Here is a 21,700-nt window from a genome sequence, read left to right on the forward strand (position 1 = left end):
ATTCATATTTTTTACTAATTTTACCATAGTGCCAGTGAATATACAATTTTAATTCTAACTATATAATTATATAATATATCTTTTATTTTTTAATTAAGAACCTTAAAACCATTTCTATTCCACTGGACACGATAAATTTTAGCTAAATTTGATATTTTTTATAAATTTATTTACAAGATTTCTTTACAGAACTCAACGCTACATCAAGAGCTGGAGCAATTAAAGCAGGAGAATATGGAACTGCGTGCGCGCCTATCCAAATATCAAGACGCATAAGTTCATGTGTTATTCGGTCGCCGGTTGTATGCATTACATTAACGACAACAACATGAAAAATTAAATTAACATTAACATTAAAATTTAAATTAAAACGAAAAGTGAGAAGAAAAAAAAATAGGAAGAAGAATGAAGGAGCGTTAAATAAGCAGAATATAAATGATGCAGCAGATAAATTGCAGCAAAACCACATACACAAACACACATCCACATAAAAGTCACCTATGCATGCATACAAACTATTACTACGTATACCGAATACAAAATACTGTTTAAAGATTAACACATGGATATACTTGATTATACATTTTTAGTACTAAAACAAAAACATTTATGGAGCTAAGCTTATGCGTTAAGAATAGGCAGCAACAAAAACAGCAACCACCACCATCACCACCACCAACACCACCACAACAAAATACCGACTTACATCTTTGCTGAATTTTCAATTGATGACACTCATCCTGGGGGGAAAGGCGATCATTTGATGTTCGACAGAATTTAAGAAACATACAACAAAAAAAAAACCAATAAGAAAAAAAAAACAATAAATCAAAGTAGCCAGCTAAATTAGATGATTTAAATTGATCAAATGATAAAAATCGTACACAAAAACAAAAAAAAAACTCCCACAATCAAAGCAAAATGATGAGAATAACGAATGGCCCTAGTAGTTGTAGATTGTACTAAACAATAATTTAAAATAAAAAAAAGTAAACGAAATACACAATAATAATGGAATAGTGTTGGTGCAGGACAGGCGATTAGTTTTTAGACAAAACAGAATAATATTATGTATGTTAAATGAAGTTGAATAAATTTATACAACAAATAAATGAAGTAGAATGAAAATACGATTATGAATTATGATTATGAAGTGAAGAAAAATGAAAAACATTTAATTTTAGAAACAAAATACACAATTTAGATATTTAAGAAATACATATACACCAAGTTTATTCGTAGAAATTGCAATCTAAACAAAACAAAACAAACCACTGTCTAATGTTATTGTGAGACTTGTTATGTTTTTTTTTAATTTTTTTTTTTTGTTTGTTTTGGTTTTTAAATGAAAATGAAACGAACGAAAAAGAAAGAAGCAAACAATAAACACAAAATCGAACGGAAAATGAAGAGGAAAGAAAGAAAGAAATTCATTAGAGTGCGTACGATTTACATTTTAAGATTTAAATTAATTTCTTTTGAGTATATCATTCATATCTTGTTTTCCCCCTTCGCTTTTATTTATATGCCAACATTTTCATTAAAACCATTTTCGATGCTCTTAGGGTTTCACTTCATTTAATGTTACTGGTTTCCTTTTCTCTTTTTTTTTGGTTTTGGGAAAAATGTTGAAAAGACAGACACAAAAAAACAAAAAAAAAAAGATCAAACAACCGTTTGAAATTTTGCAAATAATATACTGTTGGTTACCTATTCGGGTTATTGTTGAAAGAAGTATGATATTGTGTATATCGATCGAAACTACCAAATACTATTCAGGACGAGTACTTAATTGCAAATAGACCCCAAGAATGTGTGAGGAGCTATTGAAACATTTGAGACAACATGTCTTTAAATTGTGGCAACCTCGGCCATGTACATTTGTTACCGGAGAATAATCGTTACCAAAATCACAATTACATAAATGTGCGCACGTCATAGTCACTAGATACACAAATTGTGCTAGTTTCACATTTACCCAATCTATTTTAAATATATTTGTATCAGTCGCTCTGTTTTCTCTTTGTTTTTCTAATTTTTATGCACCTATTTACTTTACTACTCAACACATCCAATTTATTAAAATACAGCGAATTTTCTTGCAAAGTTAGGGGGGAAAATCAAGTAAAAAAAAATGTAATATGACACCGATTTAATCAATTTAATGTTTCGCTATTTATTTTTTACCCCGTTTTTCTCCTATTGTTTCCCATTCTTTAATTAGACATTAAACAAAAATTGTTACTTTTGTTCTTATGTTATAAAACATGAAGCAACTAATTGTTATTATTATTATTTTTTCTTAAATTTTTATTCTTGCGTTTTGGTTTAACATAAAATTGTTGAAAATTTGATTTCCTTTGTAAATATAAAGAAAAAGTACATAACATTGACTCTTTTCTTTTGTTTTGTTAACTTGACTAGTTGTCTGCTTGTCTTGGTAATAAAAACAAGAACCACCACCACCTCCAACATACATACACACACACATATATATATATATATATATACAACTCACACGCTGTCATCGTTATTTTTTTTTGGGGGGAAATTAAGAATTCTCCTTAAATTATTCGTTTGTGTTTTGTTTTTAACAACCCACCACCTAAGATCTAAACATCTTCAACAGCACTTAACTGATCACATCCACACTCACACACACATCGTCTATCGATGCTGCTATTCTCTAATTGTCGTTTTAATTTCGTGTGAATAATTTTCTTAATCGATTTTTCCGTGGAGAAAATGATAAATATGACAACAACAACAACAAAAAATGTTTATACCAATGTAAATTAGAATTCAGAGGTTATTTTATTAGACAAAAGAAAAACAAAAAGAACAACAATAATAACGAAAAAGCTGATTGCTAAATAAATAATTTAACAAAATCTAACGACAAATATTATTACGTATTGAGAAATAAATTATGATATTGGCATAGTGTGTTGTTGAAATTCACAGTGAAGAATAATATTTTTATTTTGTTGAAAACATATTTGGCACATTTTTCATGTATTTTTCTAAATTTGTTGATGTTTATAATTACAAAAAAAAAAATTTCGATCTTCAACAAAAACATACCCACACACTAAATTACGAACGTTTTGGTTTTCACAACATTATCGATTCAAGAATTGGTGGAATTTGTAATTCGATTTTTTTTTTAAATGTACAGACGGTATGAAACCAAATGAATTTTTGTGATGAAAGATGGCTCAAAAAATTAATGCTAAACAATTTTCTCAGTAACCGTTCTCTTGAGTGAGATTTTAAAACTTTGAAAATGAGTATGTGTCTCATTATTTGTATCGTGATAGAACATTTGAGCATAAACTCGATTGAAAACCCAAACACCGTATTCATTAGTTTTTATTTTGTTCTCATTGTGATTGAGAGTAAATTTGATGTTCCAAAAAAGAAAAAAATGTGTAAAAAACGTCTGATGATCAATTGATGAACTTCAAAGGATTTTTTCCAAACGGCATTCGTTCGGAACGTTTACCATTATTTACACGCTCCATAATAATTTTTTTTTTTCGTAAACAGTGGCAATATTTATTTCTTATCTCATAAATTTGTAAACAAATTAAAACAAATTCAATAGACGCAAAGTTACCGTAATACGATGAATGAACGATAAGTTTTTAGAAAAGAAAAATGTAGAAAACCATCGGATTCGAAAGGTAGAGTTGATTTAGTTTAAAAAAAATAATAATTTAAAAAAAATGAAAAAGAAAAAGTTCAAAATCCGTTTTCAATCAGATCACAATTTGTAATATGCTTTGGTTGAAGAATTCAAAGAAAAAAAACTATGCTAGCTATGTACTGAAAAAAATGTGAAGCAAACAATATTGAATAATTACAATGAAATTTTAGATATTCCTAAAATGAAGAAGTAAAATATTCAAATTTAGCAAAAAAAAAAAAACGAAGCAAAAATAACATAAAATCCAACCATAGTTCTACATATAAATAAACAACAACAAATTCATTCAGTAGTTGATTAAAACAAACAAAAAAAAAATAGTTAGATCAATTATAGGGGGCAAAATATATTACATGAATATTAATATTAAATATTTTAGTTAATTTATGTTTATCAAAACCAAACAATGGAAACACAACTCAATCTATCACTCTCATGATGTTCGATCAACAACATTTGGCAGCTAAGATTGAAAAAAAAAAAATGGGGAGCTATGTTTGCCGTTTTGAATCGACAGCTATTAATTAAATATTTAATAATTTAAAAAAATGGGGGTTTTGAATTCAAATGTCATTTAGTAATAATATAACGATTACCACTCATTGAGATTCATCGAAATCAGCTGATATTAAATATGAAAACAGAACAAAACGAAAATATTCAAGAACAATAAGCGTTTGGAATGATACGAAGCCCGATGGATATCTTTTTGACTCGGCGATATTAAAAAAATAATAACATTTAATTTTTTTTACTCATTTCGATTATTTGTGTTCATTGAAAATGGGAATTCAATTCCCGCTGTATTATACGAATCACATTAGAGTTTGCCACAAAAATCTGCTGCCCGCCCCCTTTGGTTTCACTATCTGATGTTTAATATTCATGAAAATATTGTTCAAATTTACACTCAATTTGAAAGCACAACAAGCTACTCAAATCAGTTCAGTTATGAAAACGAGAAAAAAAAATTATTGCTTTGGGCATTGTAGACGCAATTATTAAAAAAAACACACACCTTTAGATAAAAATGAAAATATAGTTTAGCGTATGGTGAAAAATTTAAACTAAACAAAAAAAATGGAATTATTGTAGTTGCTAATTTTAAAAACGAAAAGAGAAATGAAAATTTATAATAATTAGAAGCAAGTGGAGATTTAAAGAAAAAAAAAAACAATTAGTTTGGTTAGAGAACGAAGTCGTAATACACAAGCACACATTATATTTTATTCGTTTAAATAAAATATCAATTTATTCACCCAATTTATTTTTGATTTTTGTTTTTTATTCTTTGTTTTTCTTTTTTTTTGTTGGTCTTTCCATGGCGAAAGAGTCTTCTCTATTTCAATTGATTTTTTTTTTGACGCACACTAAATCAGATTTTTATTGGCAACAATTGTGAAAATCACACTGCGACGATAATGTTTATGTGTAAATGCTATTCTTATGGAAAATTTATTTAAAAAAAAAGAGCTGAGATAAAACAGCCAACATAAAAACCGACCTCAAGAGTTGCCTTGATTTTTTTTTCGTTTTACGCCGAATTTTCATTTCCGGTGGAATTCGCGATCAGACGTTGATTGACGTTTTAACTCGTTTCAATTTTTACTGAAGATAAAAAAATATGCCCCAGGCAGTTGCGTCTGAATTTCAGTTTTTTGTTTTGCTTTGAATAAATCGTCGAGTGTACGATACAGATTGTAAAAGAATGTAATGGGAAAGAGTAAGCACAAAATATGGTGAAAAATAAAGGATTTCTGCGTTGAAATCAAAAAATTAACCAAACTAATTATATTGATAAATTGGAAATACGTGTTACCCATTTGTTGTCAATTATTGTTATGATGAAGAAGAGACAAACATTTAAAACTAATGAGAAATAACAATATAAAGCGGTTTGTTACTTTTAATGTTAAAAAAAAACAGATAAACTGGCTGTTGTATTTTGTAGCTCACGGAATTTATTGAAACAACAACAACAAAGCTCATAAAAAAAACACAAAAATTGAATTCATTCTGGTTTCTTAAGATGTTTTTCTATTTGCTCGTATTTCGAATTCCTTCCAAATGTCAAGTGTTATCTTTCACAAAAAATAAACCTTAAAATATAAATCTGATTTGTTCCATACATACAGAATATTCGTAATGCAGTCAAACAATTGAGTGTTGCTCAAACCTAGAAGATGGAAAGGTGATCAACTTAAAGTTCAAACAATTCTGTGTCGATTGATGGCATTCCCATTGAAACTAAGACGCATTTCGAATCAAAAACATAATAGTTGTGATGTACGATAATCATTTCGATATATTTCATCAATTGACATAGAATTTTTCGCATTTTAAATTAAAAGTGCTTGTTTTACCTTCCGATGAATAAAATCTATCAATTTAAACAAATAATTAGAAAAGACAAACAAAAACTAGATGTAATAGCATTTTGTTCACTCTGATTTGAAAATACACATTAAATATATTCAGTCATAAACGAAAATTTAGTAAAAATGCGCTTAAAATAAGGTGACGGCAGAATTAAATTGTGTTTTTTCAACGACTTTTTAAAATAAAAATCATTGCTGTGTTCTATTCCCATTTGTTTGATAGAATATTTCAACGATATTACGCTAACCACACTCGCATTATTTTCAAATCCAAAATAAAAAAATTTTGGTACTGAATAAAATACGTTGAAAGCAATATGATGAGAGAGAAAATATTGTTCATTGAACACTCACATATTGATAATAGTTATCGTTGATGATCGTTTCCTAAAAATGCAAAATGTGCCTTGATTTAATGTCCGCGAAGAAAAAAAAGCACTATTTTTGGATGGGGAAAACCCAACGAAAAGAATTTTCCCAATTATCTCTGCAAATGCTGTTTTTTTATTCTCTCAAAACCCATAAAATTCTATTGATGCACAATTTATTTGCTTGTCCATTCAAAATGTTTGATAACAAATCAAAAGTGATTTTTATTTAGATGTAAAATCATCTCTACATACATTCAACATAAAATGATATTAGTAATGGCGAACAATGATATTCAAACAACCAATCATCGATTGAAATTAGCAGAATGGTCGATGTCTTTATTTAAAAGGAAAGCAAAAGCAATGTCATCCATGGAATAGTGAAGATTACTCCACTTAAAATCAAACTACCTAAAAACAAACTACAATATCACTGGGAATGTATCCGGAATTGTACTGTGCTTTTATGTGAATTATTTCCGAAATAGATCTTTAAAGAGTCTTGAAATGCACTCGATATAGATAAAACTCTACGAAATTGTTCATTCAATCGAAAACAATATTTCATAAAAAAAATTCAAATATTTCGTGCAAAAAATGATTTACTTGATAACTTTTTCTTCATAAGATGGATCTTCCAGAATTTTATCATCTAACATTGATATGGAACGCTTGAATATATTCAATATTGCTTGAATGTTGAAGAACGCACAGTTGTCAATTTTTTTTTTATAATTTTATTCTTTTAATAATGAATCGCAAATGAGCTCACATCACCAAATCCATAAAAAAATATAATACTAATGTCCAAACAACCTTGAGCTTCTCATTTCGAAGAATTATACATGGATTGAGTATTTGAAAAGTCAATATTGCATTGGAACAATGAATGCGCCAATAAAAAACATAAACGCAATCACATATTAAATACATAGACTGCAATCGGAGGAAACAACTGATCTTTGGATTTCTCGAACTGAGAGTCAACCGATTATATTTCGATGATTTGAAAGGAATTTCGAAATTCAGACGAAAAAATAAAATGAAAAACATACAAATTTAATGCGAGATTTAATAAAATCCTAGAAATTGCCGTAGCATTACCATTTTTAATAATTACCGATATGATACAAACCACTAGCGTACGAACAGAGATTGTGTAGCTTAAACTGTTCACACTGATTACACAACCAGAACGAACGAATAAATAGATAAATTATCCCCCCAAGAAAAATGAAGTAAAAAAAATTAACATAAATTATAAAATGAAATTATATGAAAATATTCTTAAAACTAAAATTTAAAAATTTAAAAGAATTTATTTTTTAGAAAATGTTAATGAGCTAAAAATGAAGAAAAATGTGACAAAAAAATATTAAACATATTTCTTTTTGAGGAAAATATTCGATACCCATTTAAATATGCAAATGAACGGAAATCGATGCAACAAAAAAAAAATGCGGGTGAACGCAGCAATGCTGTTTAAAAACTCTGAAGCCATTCGTATTACTTTGAAAGGGTGTTTGTCAAAAGTTTTGACTCAAAATATTTGTAACACCCGGAACAGAATGGCATCCAAAATGGAGTGGCTACTGCGTTTGCCACAAGAAAAAAAGTAAATAATACAATTTACCAAATACAAAAAAAAAAGAAAAAAAAAATAACAACAAAAATTCTATTGATGAGACGTAGAGAAGCACATGTTTTCCAATGTTCACGTACATTGTTTTTATCCTTTCATTGCATTCATTTTCAAGTATCATTCTATCGATGTTTATAGTCGGTAAAGTTGCTTGAATGTTGAAGAACATAATCTGCTCTATTTTTCATGAATGGATCTCAAATAGATATACATATTATTATTATACATACAAAGATAAACAAAATAAATTGTTATTGGCTGCTCAGTTTAGTGAGAACAGAACAAGTTTAACACGAAAATAGAAGAAAAAACGTCAAGCGTTTTCATTGTGTTCATTTTCAGCTGGGGAAAAATCATGGAAAATAATGCACGTGTGAGGGTAAGATCTTGATTATGGCCACGTACAATGTGCATTTCGTCACCGTGCGTACTTACAATTGAATTAAAATAATGGAATTCAATAACCGGAAAGTCTTTAAAAGTGTCTTCTTATTAAAATACGAAAAGCGTGTATGCTGTATTTCTATTGTAAGAAGCTTTTGCTAAATGGTAAATACGAGGGGCAAATCACTTAAAAATTACTTATTAATTATTATTGATTGTTTTTCGATTATTCTCCGATTACTTATCGATTATTTTAAATTTTATTCTTTTCTTTTGTGATTCTCCCCTTAGGTAAATATTACCTACACATTTCAAATAAAATTGTTTTAATTTCAACCACAAGATACAAGCTCATCGGTATCGATGCAATAGACAATCGAATTACATGTAAGCAAATGCTTACGCTTATTATCGTGCCGAAACTATTTACATTTCTATGTGGAAAAGCAATGAAACATGTTGCTCGTCCCATCACTTGTTGTCATGTATGGCACACACATGCCCACATAGAGTCGCCGCAAGTCGTGAGATTCACATGTACAGAAAGAGAGGAAAAGCCCGCGTCCAGAGAGAGAGAGAGCAATACAAGCGACGCAAGCAAATCACATACCATACCAATACAGTGAGACGATGCGGTTGCCGTGTGCGTATCAAAAAAACACATGCCTCTTGGTCGTACAGTGCGGTTGTTGACAGAAAACATTGAAAGCATTACGTAAACAATGTAAAGTCCAAGCATTGAATGTAAAAATGCGAAAAACGGCATATTTCCAATAAAATAGAAAGAAAATTAAACGAACAGGCAAATTCAATGAACCAACCAACGAACAAGAGCACATTTATAATCAAAATATGACGAGCATCACACACGTGCTGTGAATATGACATCGTTTGTGTAATTGAATTTGCAAGTTAATCGAAAATACTGCGAAATGGAACAAATGATGTAAAACAAAAGGTTCCTAAATGTTGCTTACTCAAAACTCGATGTGTAACATCAAAAAACTCATCAGCTCATGCGGTAACATTGAATATGCGTTAATCATCGGTTTGTCAACACATAATTGACGCTACATAATATATCACAGCGAATATATACATGTACATTGTATATCATACCTGCCAAAACTACTTGACTAAATAATAATAATTATAATATATGGAGAAGAATTTAAATTTTAAGTTGGAATAGAAATTGGAGACAATGTCTATTACCGATTATGTTGATCGGAACGGGTCCATGTCAATTAACGCACTTAATAAGTACAACATTTATTTCGAGAGAAAATTTGTGGTATCGCGATAATCAGACAATAAAGAGAATCATTATGTAATCTATTAAACATTTCAAGGTATACCTTCGTAATCATATCTCAACAGCGAATCCTCGTCTTACCACCTTCACATTCGTTTACTCTCTTCTCTCCTTTGTTTTGTTATATTTCGTGAAAAATAATAAGGTTCCGAGTTTCATAATGCCAATGTATCTATTGAATAATCGTTATATGTGACGATGGAACCCTTTCTTGCTTTCAACTGTCATACATACTAATCAAACGTTTTCAATTACCATTTTGTTGTAAATGTTTTCATTACAGCATTACTGACGTGACAGTGACATAATTTTGTTTTATATTTGTCTCGATAACGGTACGATGATATTTTTCGACGTTGATAGTGTGCGTTTCGTTTCTTCAGGGCGATTGTCACATATAATGGAAAAGTACTTTACAAACACGATATATATCCGCTCTTTCACCTATTGATATATATATAATTTTGATGATGAAGTGAATTTACCTGTAAACACCACGTGCGCGACAATTCACATTTTATCCGGTTTATGCTGAAACTACTATTTAACGGGTTTGATTCTATTTTTCTTTTCTTCTTTTGAATTGAAAGATGTTGAATAACACTGCTGGCAGAACAATTGACGGAAATTTCCGAGAATATTTACATGTTATTTGTGGAGCAATGAATTTACCAAATTACGTCATATCAATGATACAACTATTTTTCATACAAAATAAAGATTTTTTTTCCTTTTCCCAAATGGGATTTTCTTTATACAATAACGTGCAATAATGCTGATTTATTACATGAACAAATCTTAATTTTTATTAACGAAATATAAATGACAAAACTCGATGCCAGAAAATAAGGTATCGATTTTGTACCAATTTTTGTAAAGCTTCTCATTTTTTCCATGCTTTTTATTTGTAATTGGATTTAATTAACCATTGTTGACGAAATTTGAGCTTTTCTTTTTTATATATATCTTTGGACCGAATGGGCGTGTTTTTTTTTTTGCATTTGATTACGAATTTCACAATTCAATCATCGTAACCTTTCAATATTAGATAAGAATGTGGACTTATAATATATTAAATATAGTGGCCGTGAATTGTTGAATAACTAAAATGGCCGGTATTGTTATAAAACGATGAATTCCCATACATTATTCTTTCCAATTTCGCTAATTATTTAGTTCCATTTACGTACGGTACAATCTTGTACGAGGGCGACTATTTAAGTTTCTTCAATATGTATGTTTTAGTATTGCCCGATGCAAACCATTGTCATATTCGTAAAGTTGGACATTTTTCATGACCATTTGACTTAACAGGACGAATTTTAGTTTTGTGGTATGGCCACGGTGTCAGTTGGAAAAGGTCAACTTCGCAAAAAAATGAAATTTACAAAAAAGATTATTTCTCATAAGTTTTCAAAAAGAGCTGCCTGCTCAACAGTATTACTTCCGACTCAAGTCGGGGTATGGGAAGGAAGTACCATGCCTTGCCACTGTATACAACTGGTTCACTGAATCCCATCGTCATGGTGCTCGCTACAGTGATCAATTGCGCGATGGTCCTTCGAAAATTGATGTCATCGAGAAAAACTCTGGTGCCGATTGAGTTAGGATCGAAGTTTCTTTTACAGTTAAATTGTGGTATGCCCAAGGATCACAGAGACTCCAATCATTTGGTTCTTCCATGAATTACAACATGAAAAAAATAAATCTTTACGTGTCAACCCACAGTTGCTCAAAAATCGATTGATTTTAATCACATCCAAAAAATCATAACCAATTTGACATAGGATAATAAAAACACGTCTATACGATCGCAATAGAAGCCAAGACATGATTCCAGTAGTTTGGACCTGAAACAAAAACTTGGTTGACTCTCTGAGTCTTCAAACATGAACACAATCGAACAAAAGTTGTTCGTTTGTGAAGTGATAGGGAAAATCGGACCTCATTATTTTACAGTGTTATGTGTCATGTTGCTACCATGCCTTTAGAGGATGAAAGGTCCTTCAATGCTGAATAGTACACAACCATTTGATTGTCAAAAGTCATCACGGGAATATGGAGACCAAAACTCTGAAACTTATAATCCCAAAACATGGCAAAAAGAAGCCCATCAAACAGTCGACTATTTGACCACCCAAAAGATCGAATTGATGCACAATACTCCGTGTACGAATTATTCGGGACCCCTCTGTCCACCAGAGACCAAAATCAGTTGGATACAATATATTTTTCGTACTTGAAATTAGGTGCATATTCAAAAAAGTGCACTTTTTGGAGTGTCATGTTTAAGCTGCTGTCGTAGCCATACCACAAAACTAAAATTCGTCCTGTTAAGTCAAATGGTCATGAAAAATGTCCAACTTCACGAATATGACAATGGTTTGCATCGGGCAATACTAAAACATACATATTGAAGAAACTTAAATAGTCGCCTACGTATTAGCAAAAATAAATGTCACGTTATTGTGATGAATAAATAAATAGACTTGACCAATCACATTAATACAGTTGCAATTATCAAGAATGATTCTATTTTGATTCCTTCTTCATTAGTCATATTCCTTTTTTCGAAATATTTGATTGGACGTATCTTTATAATTAGACGCACATTACTCCAACAAAAAAATAATAATTAAAAACATGGGTAAAACTGTTCGAATTTCGTGGAAATCATTTTTTTAAAAATGAGAACGCAAAACAAAGTGATTCGTAACTATGTAGTTCATATCAGCTGTTATCGCTTTTACGTAAAGTGGTCAATTTGAATGAATGAGTGTAAATTAAAATATTTTTTTTTATTTGAATCAATATTATACATTTGGATCGCGTGAAAGCGACCGATCGGTTCAAATCAATTTAATATAAATAAAAACATGAACTTGAGAATATTGATTCAATGTATTGTAGAACGCGTCAATCTATCGGAAATTACGTTAAATCATTTGTAATGGAAATGCAACAGATTTTATTGTCGATGACCTTAAAATTTATAACGTCTGTTCTGATTAATTATTTTGTTAAGGAAAGAAATCGGTAATTTCAATGAACTATGCAAATGTCATACACATGCTCTCTCTCTAGATGAGCACATTTTTTTTTGTTCGTGTTTGATTTTGTAAGCAATCATTTGAGTAACCAACTCTTGATTAAGTAACATCAAATATAATAGATTTGCAGATATAAATCGAAAAACTGTGGGGCATCAATGATATTGGTGGGTGAAATATACCTGTTTTGTCAAAGCCCGAAGCTCTTTCAATATAACATTAGAATGGTTCTATCATATAATAAACAAACCATGCCATTTATACTGTAAATTATCCATTTTAACGCGGGTGTCTCAATATCATGGATAAAGTAGGTCTAGAATCCAATAACTGTGCACAACTGAAATCAAACTAAACGTATTTCATTATATAAGAATTACATCCAGTCAATTTTGTTATATATTCACGATACAAATTTTGCACGTAATACGGCCGTGCACACGATGGATCGAAACACCATCAAATATAAAACAAACAAACAAAAAATCATCAACAGAACCACAATGTCGCTTATAGGTTTTATATTTTGAGCGTGCGCGCAAACACAAACACACTTAAAGTGCAATTGCGCATTTGTAAACGCAAACGCGAATGAACGAGTTCGCGTAAATTTGTATATATGACTGCAATGACGATTATGCTATTATGAAAAATGTTGCAGACTGCTTCGAAATACACAGATACGGCGGCAGTCGATCATTGTTAAATATATATTGAAAAAAAAAACGAGCATAATAACTGAGCAGCATACAGTTGCCATATTAGACGCATCTCATAAAAATCGCCAAACACAAGAAAAACGTAGACAGAAAACAGGAGAATGAATGAGAGAGAGGGGGGAGCAAACGAGTCATGAATTAAATGGATAATCAGTTACGATCATAATTCAAAAATTGCATCCACCATTCAGTTTGCTTCATCTAGCTGTTACGCCGAAAATTATGCGATCACAACGAAGTGAATGAGGTCGGTCCAAACATGTTGTAACTGTATGATCTTTAATATTTCGTCAATTTGATTACAACACTAAACCAAAAATGTGTGTTTGTTTGGTTTCCATTACATAATGGATAATGTTCGAGCGCAACCGTTGTTGAATATGATGGATCTTTGAATCATTTACCAGGTCATGGGCAATTTTTTTTGTGTTGATTATTCATTTAATGTAGTATATGTGCGTCCCTTCCATCTCTCTATCTCTGTCAATTTCATTGTCCATTTTATCGGTTTCCCGCTTTTTTTCCCGCAAGTGCATCAATTCACGAAACATGGTATGCAATTTTTTTACACTCTTTGACGTCATCAAGAGCTTTTGAATAATAAAAAAATAAAAAATATTATTTTGTGTAAAAGGGTCATTTTCTTCCCTTGTACGGCAGGCCATTTCTATCGACCATCAGTATTCAATTGCCATCGTGTTGGTTAAGCTAGTTTTTTTTTAATTGTTAAAACGCACCTTCGCACCATCAACTTTGAAAAACACCAAAATCACATCATTTATGTATGAGTTTGTCTTTGGTTTTAAATGTTCGTATTGCTCGCGTCCCAAAATTATGCAACATTGAATTGTACATTACGTGTACTCTATTAAGATTCGTTTTTTTATGTTCGTTGTTTCGTTCAATATTTTGGCTATGTGTATGTATATCTGTGTATCAACGTATGCGTTCAATTTATGTTTTATTTCGTTTTTGTTTTTTTGAGGCCATATTTATTTATATAAGCGAAAAAAATTGTACTTTCGTATCGCGAAAAGTTGTGTAATGTGAGTTAAAGCTCCAAAAATTGCAATCGTATTGCAATGTATTAGTTAATTTTTCTTGCGTACCTAGAATATTCGATTGCAATAAATGGGTCTGATTTTTTGAGTGCTGATTTCGGTTGCCTTCAGTTATTCAATGGATGGGCAATTGACGGCATATTCGCACTATAAACACAATTCAGAAATGTGGGTCAAGTTCATTGTGCAACACCTTGAATGAATTTTTCTGTAAAGGCTTGTTATTTCTTTATTTCTCTCTCTCTCTCTCTTCTCCCTCTCTTACTGCTCATTTCGTTGCACATTACACACTTCGCGCTTATCGACTTTTGTGATAATATTTTTGTGCGCTGATATTCGCGAAAGCCTCTTAAATGATGACAAACAAATCAAAAGACAAAATATCAAAATTAGGAACAATCATACAAACAATTCTTTTTATGTGAAACGGTTTGCGAGAGCTAAATTCAGTTACACAGCAGAGTTGATGTGGAAAATGTTTTTAACAATATTTTCAATAATTCATAGGTTCTGCATTCGTTCGTTGCAAACTTCGAACGGCATGGCATCGAACGGCAATGTGAACTACCAAATGAGTGAGCAAGAGAAACAAAGTGAGAGAGAGAGAAGGCGAAAAGAATAAGCACATCAAGCGAAAATGGGCGTTAGCCAATCAATCAAGTTGAAACAAAACAAAAAATAATAATAAGATAAATCTAACGAAAAACCAAAGTAAGTGCACATAAATTCCAAAAATGATGCAAAACATCAGAAAATTCGTTATGTAAATCGATTTTGTTACGTTAGCTCGCCATACATTCCAAGCTGCAATATATTGTCTTCGCTAAATTGATACGAATGAAATGTAGATTATGTGAATTTCACAGTGATTGTCTCACGAAATAATACACTACAGATCGCTTACTGTAATATTGTTTTATGTGTGCACACAAAAACAAAACGAAAATGAAAGCAACACCAAACTCTACACACACATACACACAATAATTCACACACTTGATTGCAATGAAGCCGACTGATATTTGGTTTTGAAATGGCTCAGAATTGTTCATTTGTGCATTTAAAATGCCATTACGGCGGAACCAGAGATGCTTTTTCATCGCAAATTCTGACACATAGAATTACGGATGCGGACACAAACACACGGCATTCGATTGAAAGAAAAAACAACAGAAGAAATTGAATCAAGAGCGACGAAAAGTTTCAGCTGTCGGAAAGTAAATAAATATTAAAAGGAATCAAATCACTTATAAAATAGAAGAAGAAAGAACCTCAACGTATCATTTTAAAGTAAAACTAACTTTAAAATAAAACCCTAAAATATTACCACATCGATCATCCCAATCGATTTTGATTTAACCGAAAGAGAAATTCCATCAGTTTAAGCTGTGTTCGATTGATTGAGATTTTGCATATGTTATGGTGCATACTTCATTTTAAAATTAGAACGACAAATTCCAATTTATACTGGTTTAATAATGCAGTCGAAATGATGTCGAAATATCAAGTTCTCTTCGATCATAGTTAGTTTTTCATGTTTGCATATGTGTCTATTTCTATACAAACATACACAAAAAAAATAATCTATGTTATTTTTATACATAAACATTGTCAGTGGCGGCGGTAACGGCGGTCAGCCGGTTTTTCGTTCTCGCCAATCTGCAAAAATTAAAACTACAAAACCAAATTTGCCGCATTTTTTTTTATTTTGATTTGCTTCAACTGAACGAGAACAAATAACAAATAAATGGGAGATTTTTCAGAGAGGGGTTCCACATGAACAAATGTGCTTTATGCAATAATCAGATATAAACACATGGAAAATCGATTGAAATAGCAACGAGGCATCGAGATGGAAATGTGTACTTCTTGTCAATTGCATTTGATGTGATTGATTTTCGGTTATTACTCTCGATTTCATTTTATTTCTCGTGTATGTAAATATTTATGGAATTTCCATCAAATCAATTCAGGACAATAAACAAATGCATTCGTTTGACTTATAATTTTTCGTTTATTTTTTTCAATTTTTTTTTTATTATTCAATCATTCACCCACAACAGTTGCAACACAAAATCACACACTTCGTTCAAATCTCATATTCCATTGCTTCATAGCAACCACTATAAAATGCGAAAAACATTTCACATACAGACACACATGAATATCGACAGAAAACACACAAATGAGTGTGTTTCGTATGGAGACCGGCAGACATTGTGCCATGAATGCATAAATGCACACACACTCTATGCTTATGAGCAACTATTGCTGAACAATGGGCATTTTATTGTGCCGTAAATATAGAACGTAAAAATGTATTTTCGTCGTACACACAACTTTACGACTTTAGGCCATTCAGAAAGGTTACATAAACGACGTCTGCATTTAATTAAAAACTATGCACAAAACGTGCAGCAATATATTTAACTAGCATTGTCTTTTAACCTGAGCGCTTAAATTCGACCGCATAAACGAATAAAAACGATATGGTAAGCACAAAGAAGTGACTAAAATAAAATGCGTCGTTGTATGACTTATTTAAAATAATTAATTCGCCTTTTTGGGGCTTACAATTTCCGTTGGTGTCATACTCAACATTTCGTTATTTCTCTCCTCAAAGAGCTATAGCGTGAGCTTCTAAATCGTGGATTATATAAGATTTTAATTGATTTAAAAAAAAACTAACACATTTATACATCTCGTTTTGTAAAGTTTCGATCAACTGATCACATCGTGCATACGATGTTCAAACAGCTATGCGACTGTTCTCTTATTCAAGGTTAAAAGCATACATACCTATATCGTTCCATATCATTCACTTTGGTTTCAGTGAACACCATCACATTTTTGCTGTCGTTGCTCTCGTGTGATTCAGATCGGTCGAATGCCTGTCGTTGATGTCGATGAGCGCCTCATTTACACAAATTGCATCGACATTTCTAACGCTGAATAAATTCCAATCGATTTTCTGTGATCTTTGTGCCAACCACAAAAGTATTAACCAATAAACAAAGATACACGGTGAACGCCTCACCTTAGATGTTTTGTGTAGCGTATACACGACGAATGATGTTGATGATTTGTTTTAAAATCACTTGATTTGGTGTCACTCACTCTTGGGTGTCCAAACCTCAAATTTTGAAGCTAAAATGCATTTAAAATGAACCACCCACACCTAACGTAAAATCCATGTATTAAATGTGACTCTCCAAAGCGATAATAAATTAGATCAATGTCAAATCTAGTTTCGAATTGGATAAGCCAAATGCGATTGAATTTGGGTCAAATGGACATTTATGAATGTGATTGAATGCATATGTATTTAAGATTCTTTTGTTATAATAAAATTAGCATACATATAACGTGTGGTACGCGCTCATTTTGACCTTCGTCAAAAATAGATAAAAACGTTTCCTTTATTAATATTTTATACGGTCTACAATTCATGACTATATAAATAGTAATTGCAGTATGAATATCGTACAACTTTTGTGAGGTATTAACAAGTAATTAATTCATCGATGGATATGATCATGTCGGATTGTTGTGTGCAGAAACGGGAAGTGGGTGGAAAATGTCGTTTAAAACAAAGCTGCACCGGAAACGGTGTTTTTTCAATCTACTGACAACACTCAAAGATCGAAGAAAATGTGCTGTTTGCTAGAGAAGAAATCATACCAAACGTACAAATAGAACTATAAATGTTAGTTGAATATGCAAGACAGCGGTCACTGAAACCCCATATATTTGTTACAATAATAAAAAAGCCAACCATACAACACCGCTACCAGAAGAAGCAAAGACAGGAAAAAATGAGCAACGTGAATTGAAAACGTATGTAGAGCACGAAAAAGCGATACAACGCAGTTGAACTTGCATCACAAATGCAGACAAATGCCATGTGAAAAAAAAGCACACACACACACAGTTCGCTATTGCGTTTATAGTACGGTATGAATTGCTATAGCACCGACAAATGTAAAATGCGAGTGATTTACCAATATTTCGGTTTTGCGTAAACAGTTTTTCGGTGTAAAAAAATATGTATCGCGAACTCGTTTTTGCCGAACCACATGGGCGCAGTGCGAATATGTATATGTGTGAAGCAATGTAACATGAGCCGCTTGTAAGTTTTCATCAACGCAAAAATTGTACTATATGTGTGTTTGTTTTGGTGATAGACTGTGTATGATGTTGTCGTAAACGAAATTGAATGTCGAAACGCGCGACAACAACAGCTCTTTTTTTTCAACGTTCATATTCTCCAATTCGATGAGATTTATGTTTTGTTGCGCGTTGCGCGTGTGTTGTTTGTTACTCTATCCTCTGTTATTCTCTTACATTTCTATCGATGTTTAACCATTTTTCTCTCTCATTGTGGGACTTATGCAATTTGGTACTCTCTCAGCGCACAGTGTTGTGTATGCGACAGCATGTTTTTGTGCCGAACGATAGACGTCGTAAGCGGCATGTGTATTTTCTGACTAAATGATGTGTAGGGAGATAGAGAGAGAGCGAGCGAGATAGAGAAAGAGAGAATAAGAGAGTCAATGAAACGAGCGCGTTTTTCGGTAATTGGTATGTATTGGTAAGAAGCGTTGCACATGGACTTTATGAGTCTCGCGTATGTAGTCTCATACGAGGTTGAGCGTATTGTGCGCTCAGACCAACAAACTGATTCACTTAAAGTTTCATTTCGCTTATAGACTGCGACCACGAATGAACACAAAAATTTATTTCAAACCCCACAAATCGTTTTGTTTTCGAATAAGTTTTTCAGTTTGTTATACAAATATCGGCACTAAATAAACTAACAAATCATTTTTCTTGTCACAATTGGCGTTCGAATTTGATTTTGTTTTGTTTAAATTGAGAAATTTTCCAATTTTTTTTGTCAAGTACGTTAACACATTTATTTATTAATTATTTGTTACCGATTTTGCACTGCGAAACATTATTTCTTGGTTGCAATTTAGCATTTCGATTTTGTTATTTTGAACAATTGAACGTTGTTTTTTTTTTGTGCACCATCAGCCATTGATAAAATTGTGAAAATGTGTGTCAATCGAACAAAATGTTTCGCCAATACATGCTGCAGTAATATATGCGAAGGAAATTAAAGTATAAATTCCATGAGTGCAAAACTGGAGCAGAAAGTGTAACGTATGTTATAAATGAACAAGAAGACACTTCAAATGGTGACGTATAAAAATTAGTGTAAAGTTCTTTGGAATTCTCAGCAAAGTTATAATAATGGAGTGATGTGACGAAACCATTTCAATTGAAATTACACTCCAACCCCAAATTTAATTCGCAAGAAACGTAATCATTTCCAAACTTTTAAGAAAATCGAGAGTGAACTGTGATGACTTCATGCGACTACGACCACTGCGACTACGAATAGAACATAAATCGAATGAATTTGATGGAAAGAGATAGAAGATAAATTTCGTTAGTTTTGTAAATATTACGTGTGTCTACGCCATACACGTTACATAAGCATGTTATGTGTGTATATTTCGAACGAAAGAACGATAGAAACAAAAGTGTACAGTTGGTGGTTCATGTTTTAATTTCATATTCTGGCTGAATTTGGAAATTGTATTGTGTACGACTGTTGATGTTGGAAATGAATCACACAAAAAGACAATTATAAATCTATAATGGGATACATTCAAATAGATAAAAAAGGTGAACTGAAAACATTCAAACATCGTATAAAAAATTGAAAGAATAAGCAGCAACAACAGTAACGGCATAACACAAGCAGAACGAGAGAAAAAAAATCGTCGGCTTTCGCTCTCAAAAACTTAGAAATATTGTTGTGTGTCGCATCGTGTGCCGCCGTACACACAGTTCTATAATTTACACAGTTGTGTGTACACTTTTGTGCAAAGCAAATCAAGAACAGTGCTTACGTGATACGGAGAGCTTAAACGGAGACGAATGCGAAAATATCGCGACATTTATGTAATATAACAAAATTTTCTCTTCTTCTTTTTTTTCTTCTCTCGATTCGATTCGATTCGGTTTCGAATAAAACAATAAAAAAAAGTAATACGACAACGATATAAAGAGCGCCACATACACACAAACGAACGTTTTAAAAACGACAATAAAGAGACGGCAACGCGGTACGCAACGCAGTCACGTAATAATTGAACAACAGCTCTTTCGTTCGGTTTTCTTGAGAGAACACTGACTGCATGCACTTAAACGAAGTGAGTTGTAACTGGCGTCAGAATCAATTGTAAACAAATGAGAGAAGAATCTCCCAAGCATTCATTCGACATTGCACAAGAAAATTATATCGAGGCTGTAATAAAATCATCCACGAAATCTTTTCGATACCTTCAAAATCTACTATGTTGGACGCATAGTTTGAATTGGTGATTACGACGACAGAAATAAAAAAAATTATTATATATAGTGCTTGTATTTGAAAGTGTGAGTTGAAAAAAGGCTCCCCAAAAAAATCTACTAAATACATAACATCGGTTGAAAAAGAGGCGTAATGCTGGACATTGTAGCTGATTAACAATAAGAAGTTTATTAAAATTGAGTGCATTGCGAACATAAAGGACAAGAACTAAAAAATTATTTGATAAATAGTGAAATTGATGTGAACGATTATATAAAACAAAATATGAAATAAACATTCATTTCGTCCCGAAAATTAAATGAGCTTAAAGCGTTAATCGTATAATTCGTTATAATTTAGTTTGGCCACACCAATACAATAAGAAGACCCAAAACCGACACAGTCAAACATCTACGAAAGAAAACCATGTGTGTGCTATATATACAAAATACTTGTAATTAAATGTATAAATCTGGTGGAATAAACCGTGCTCTGTTTATGTAACTACTTTGGAACAAGCAACTTGTTGTATTGAGAACAACAGTAGTTACAGCAACATCCAAACTGTCAAAGACACTACACGTATCGAATTGTATCATACAACAGTGCGAGGCACACATACACACCGAAACGTAGAAAGAGAGAGTTTGTTCTGACTTTTGGAAGATATATACCATGTGTTATTTTTGTTGATTTGTGCTCGATTG

The 21,700-nt window shown here is 31.7% G+C and overlaps 1 protein-coding gene across 11 annotated transcripts in view; it reads left to right on the top strand.

The window, feature by feature from the left end:
• Nucleotides 1-3,931, top strand: part of LOC116338827 (hepatic leukemia factor) — a 52,981-nt gene extending 49,050 nt beyond the window's left edge. For 8 of the 11 annotated variants that reach the window (XM_031764332.1, XM_031764333.1, XM_031764331.1 and 5 more), the window contains one exon: nt 178-3,931. In XM_031764332.1, coding sequence (XP_031620192.1) covers nt 178-276 — 99 coding nt within the window. In that variant the 3' untranslated portion in view covers nt 277-3,931. The remainder of the gene's footprint in view (nt 1-177) is intronic. The other 3 variants (XM_031764336.1, XM_031764328.1, XM_031764329.1) reach the window with 1 other exon arrangement.
• Nucleotides 3,932-21,700: the final 17,769 nt, after the last annotated feature.

This window comes from Contarinia nasturtii, unplaced genomic scaffold (assembly GCF_009176525.2).
Source record: "Contarinia nasturtii isolate CC-2019 unplaced genomic scaffold, AAFC_CNas_1.1 Cnas_scaffold_414, whole genome shotgun sequence".
Taxonomy (NCBI): domain Eukaryota; kingdom Metazoa; phylum Arthropoda; class Insecta; order Diptera; family Cecidomyiidae; genus Contarinia; species Contarinia nasturtii.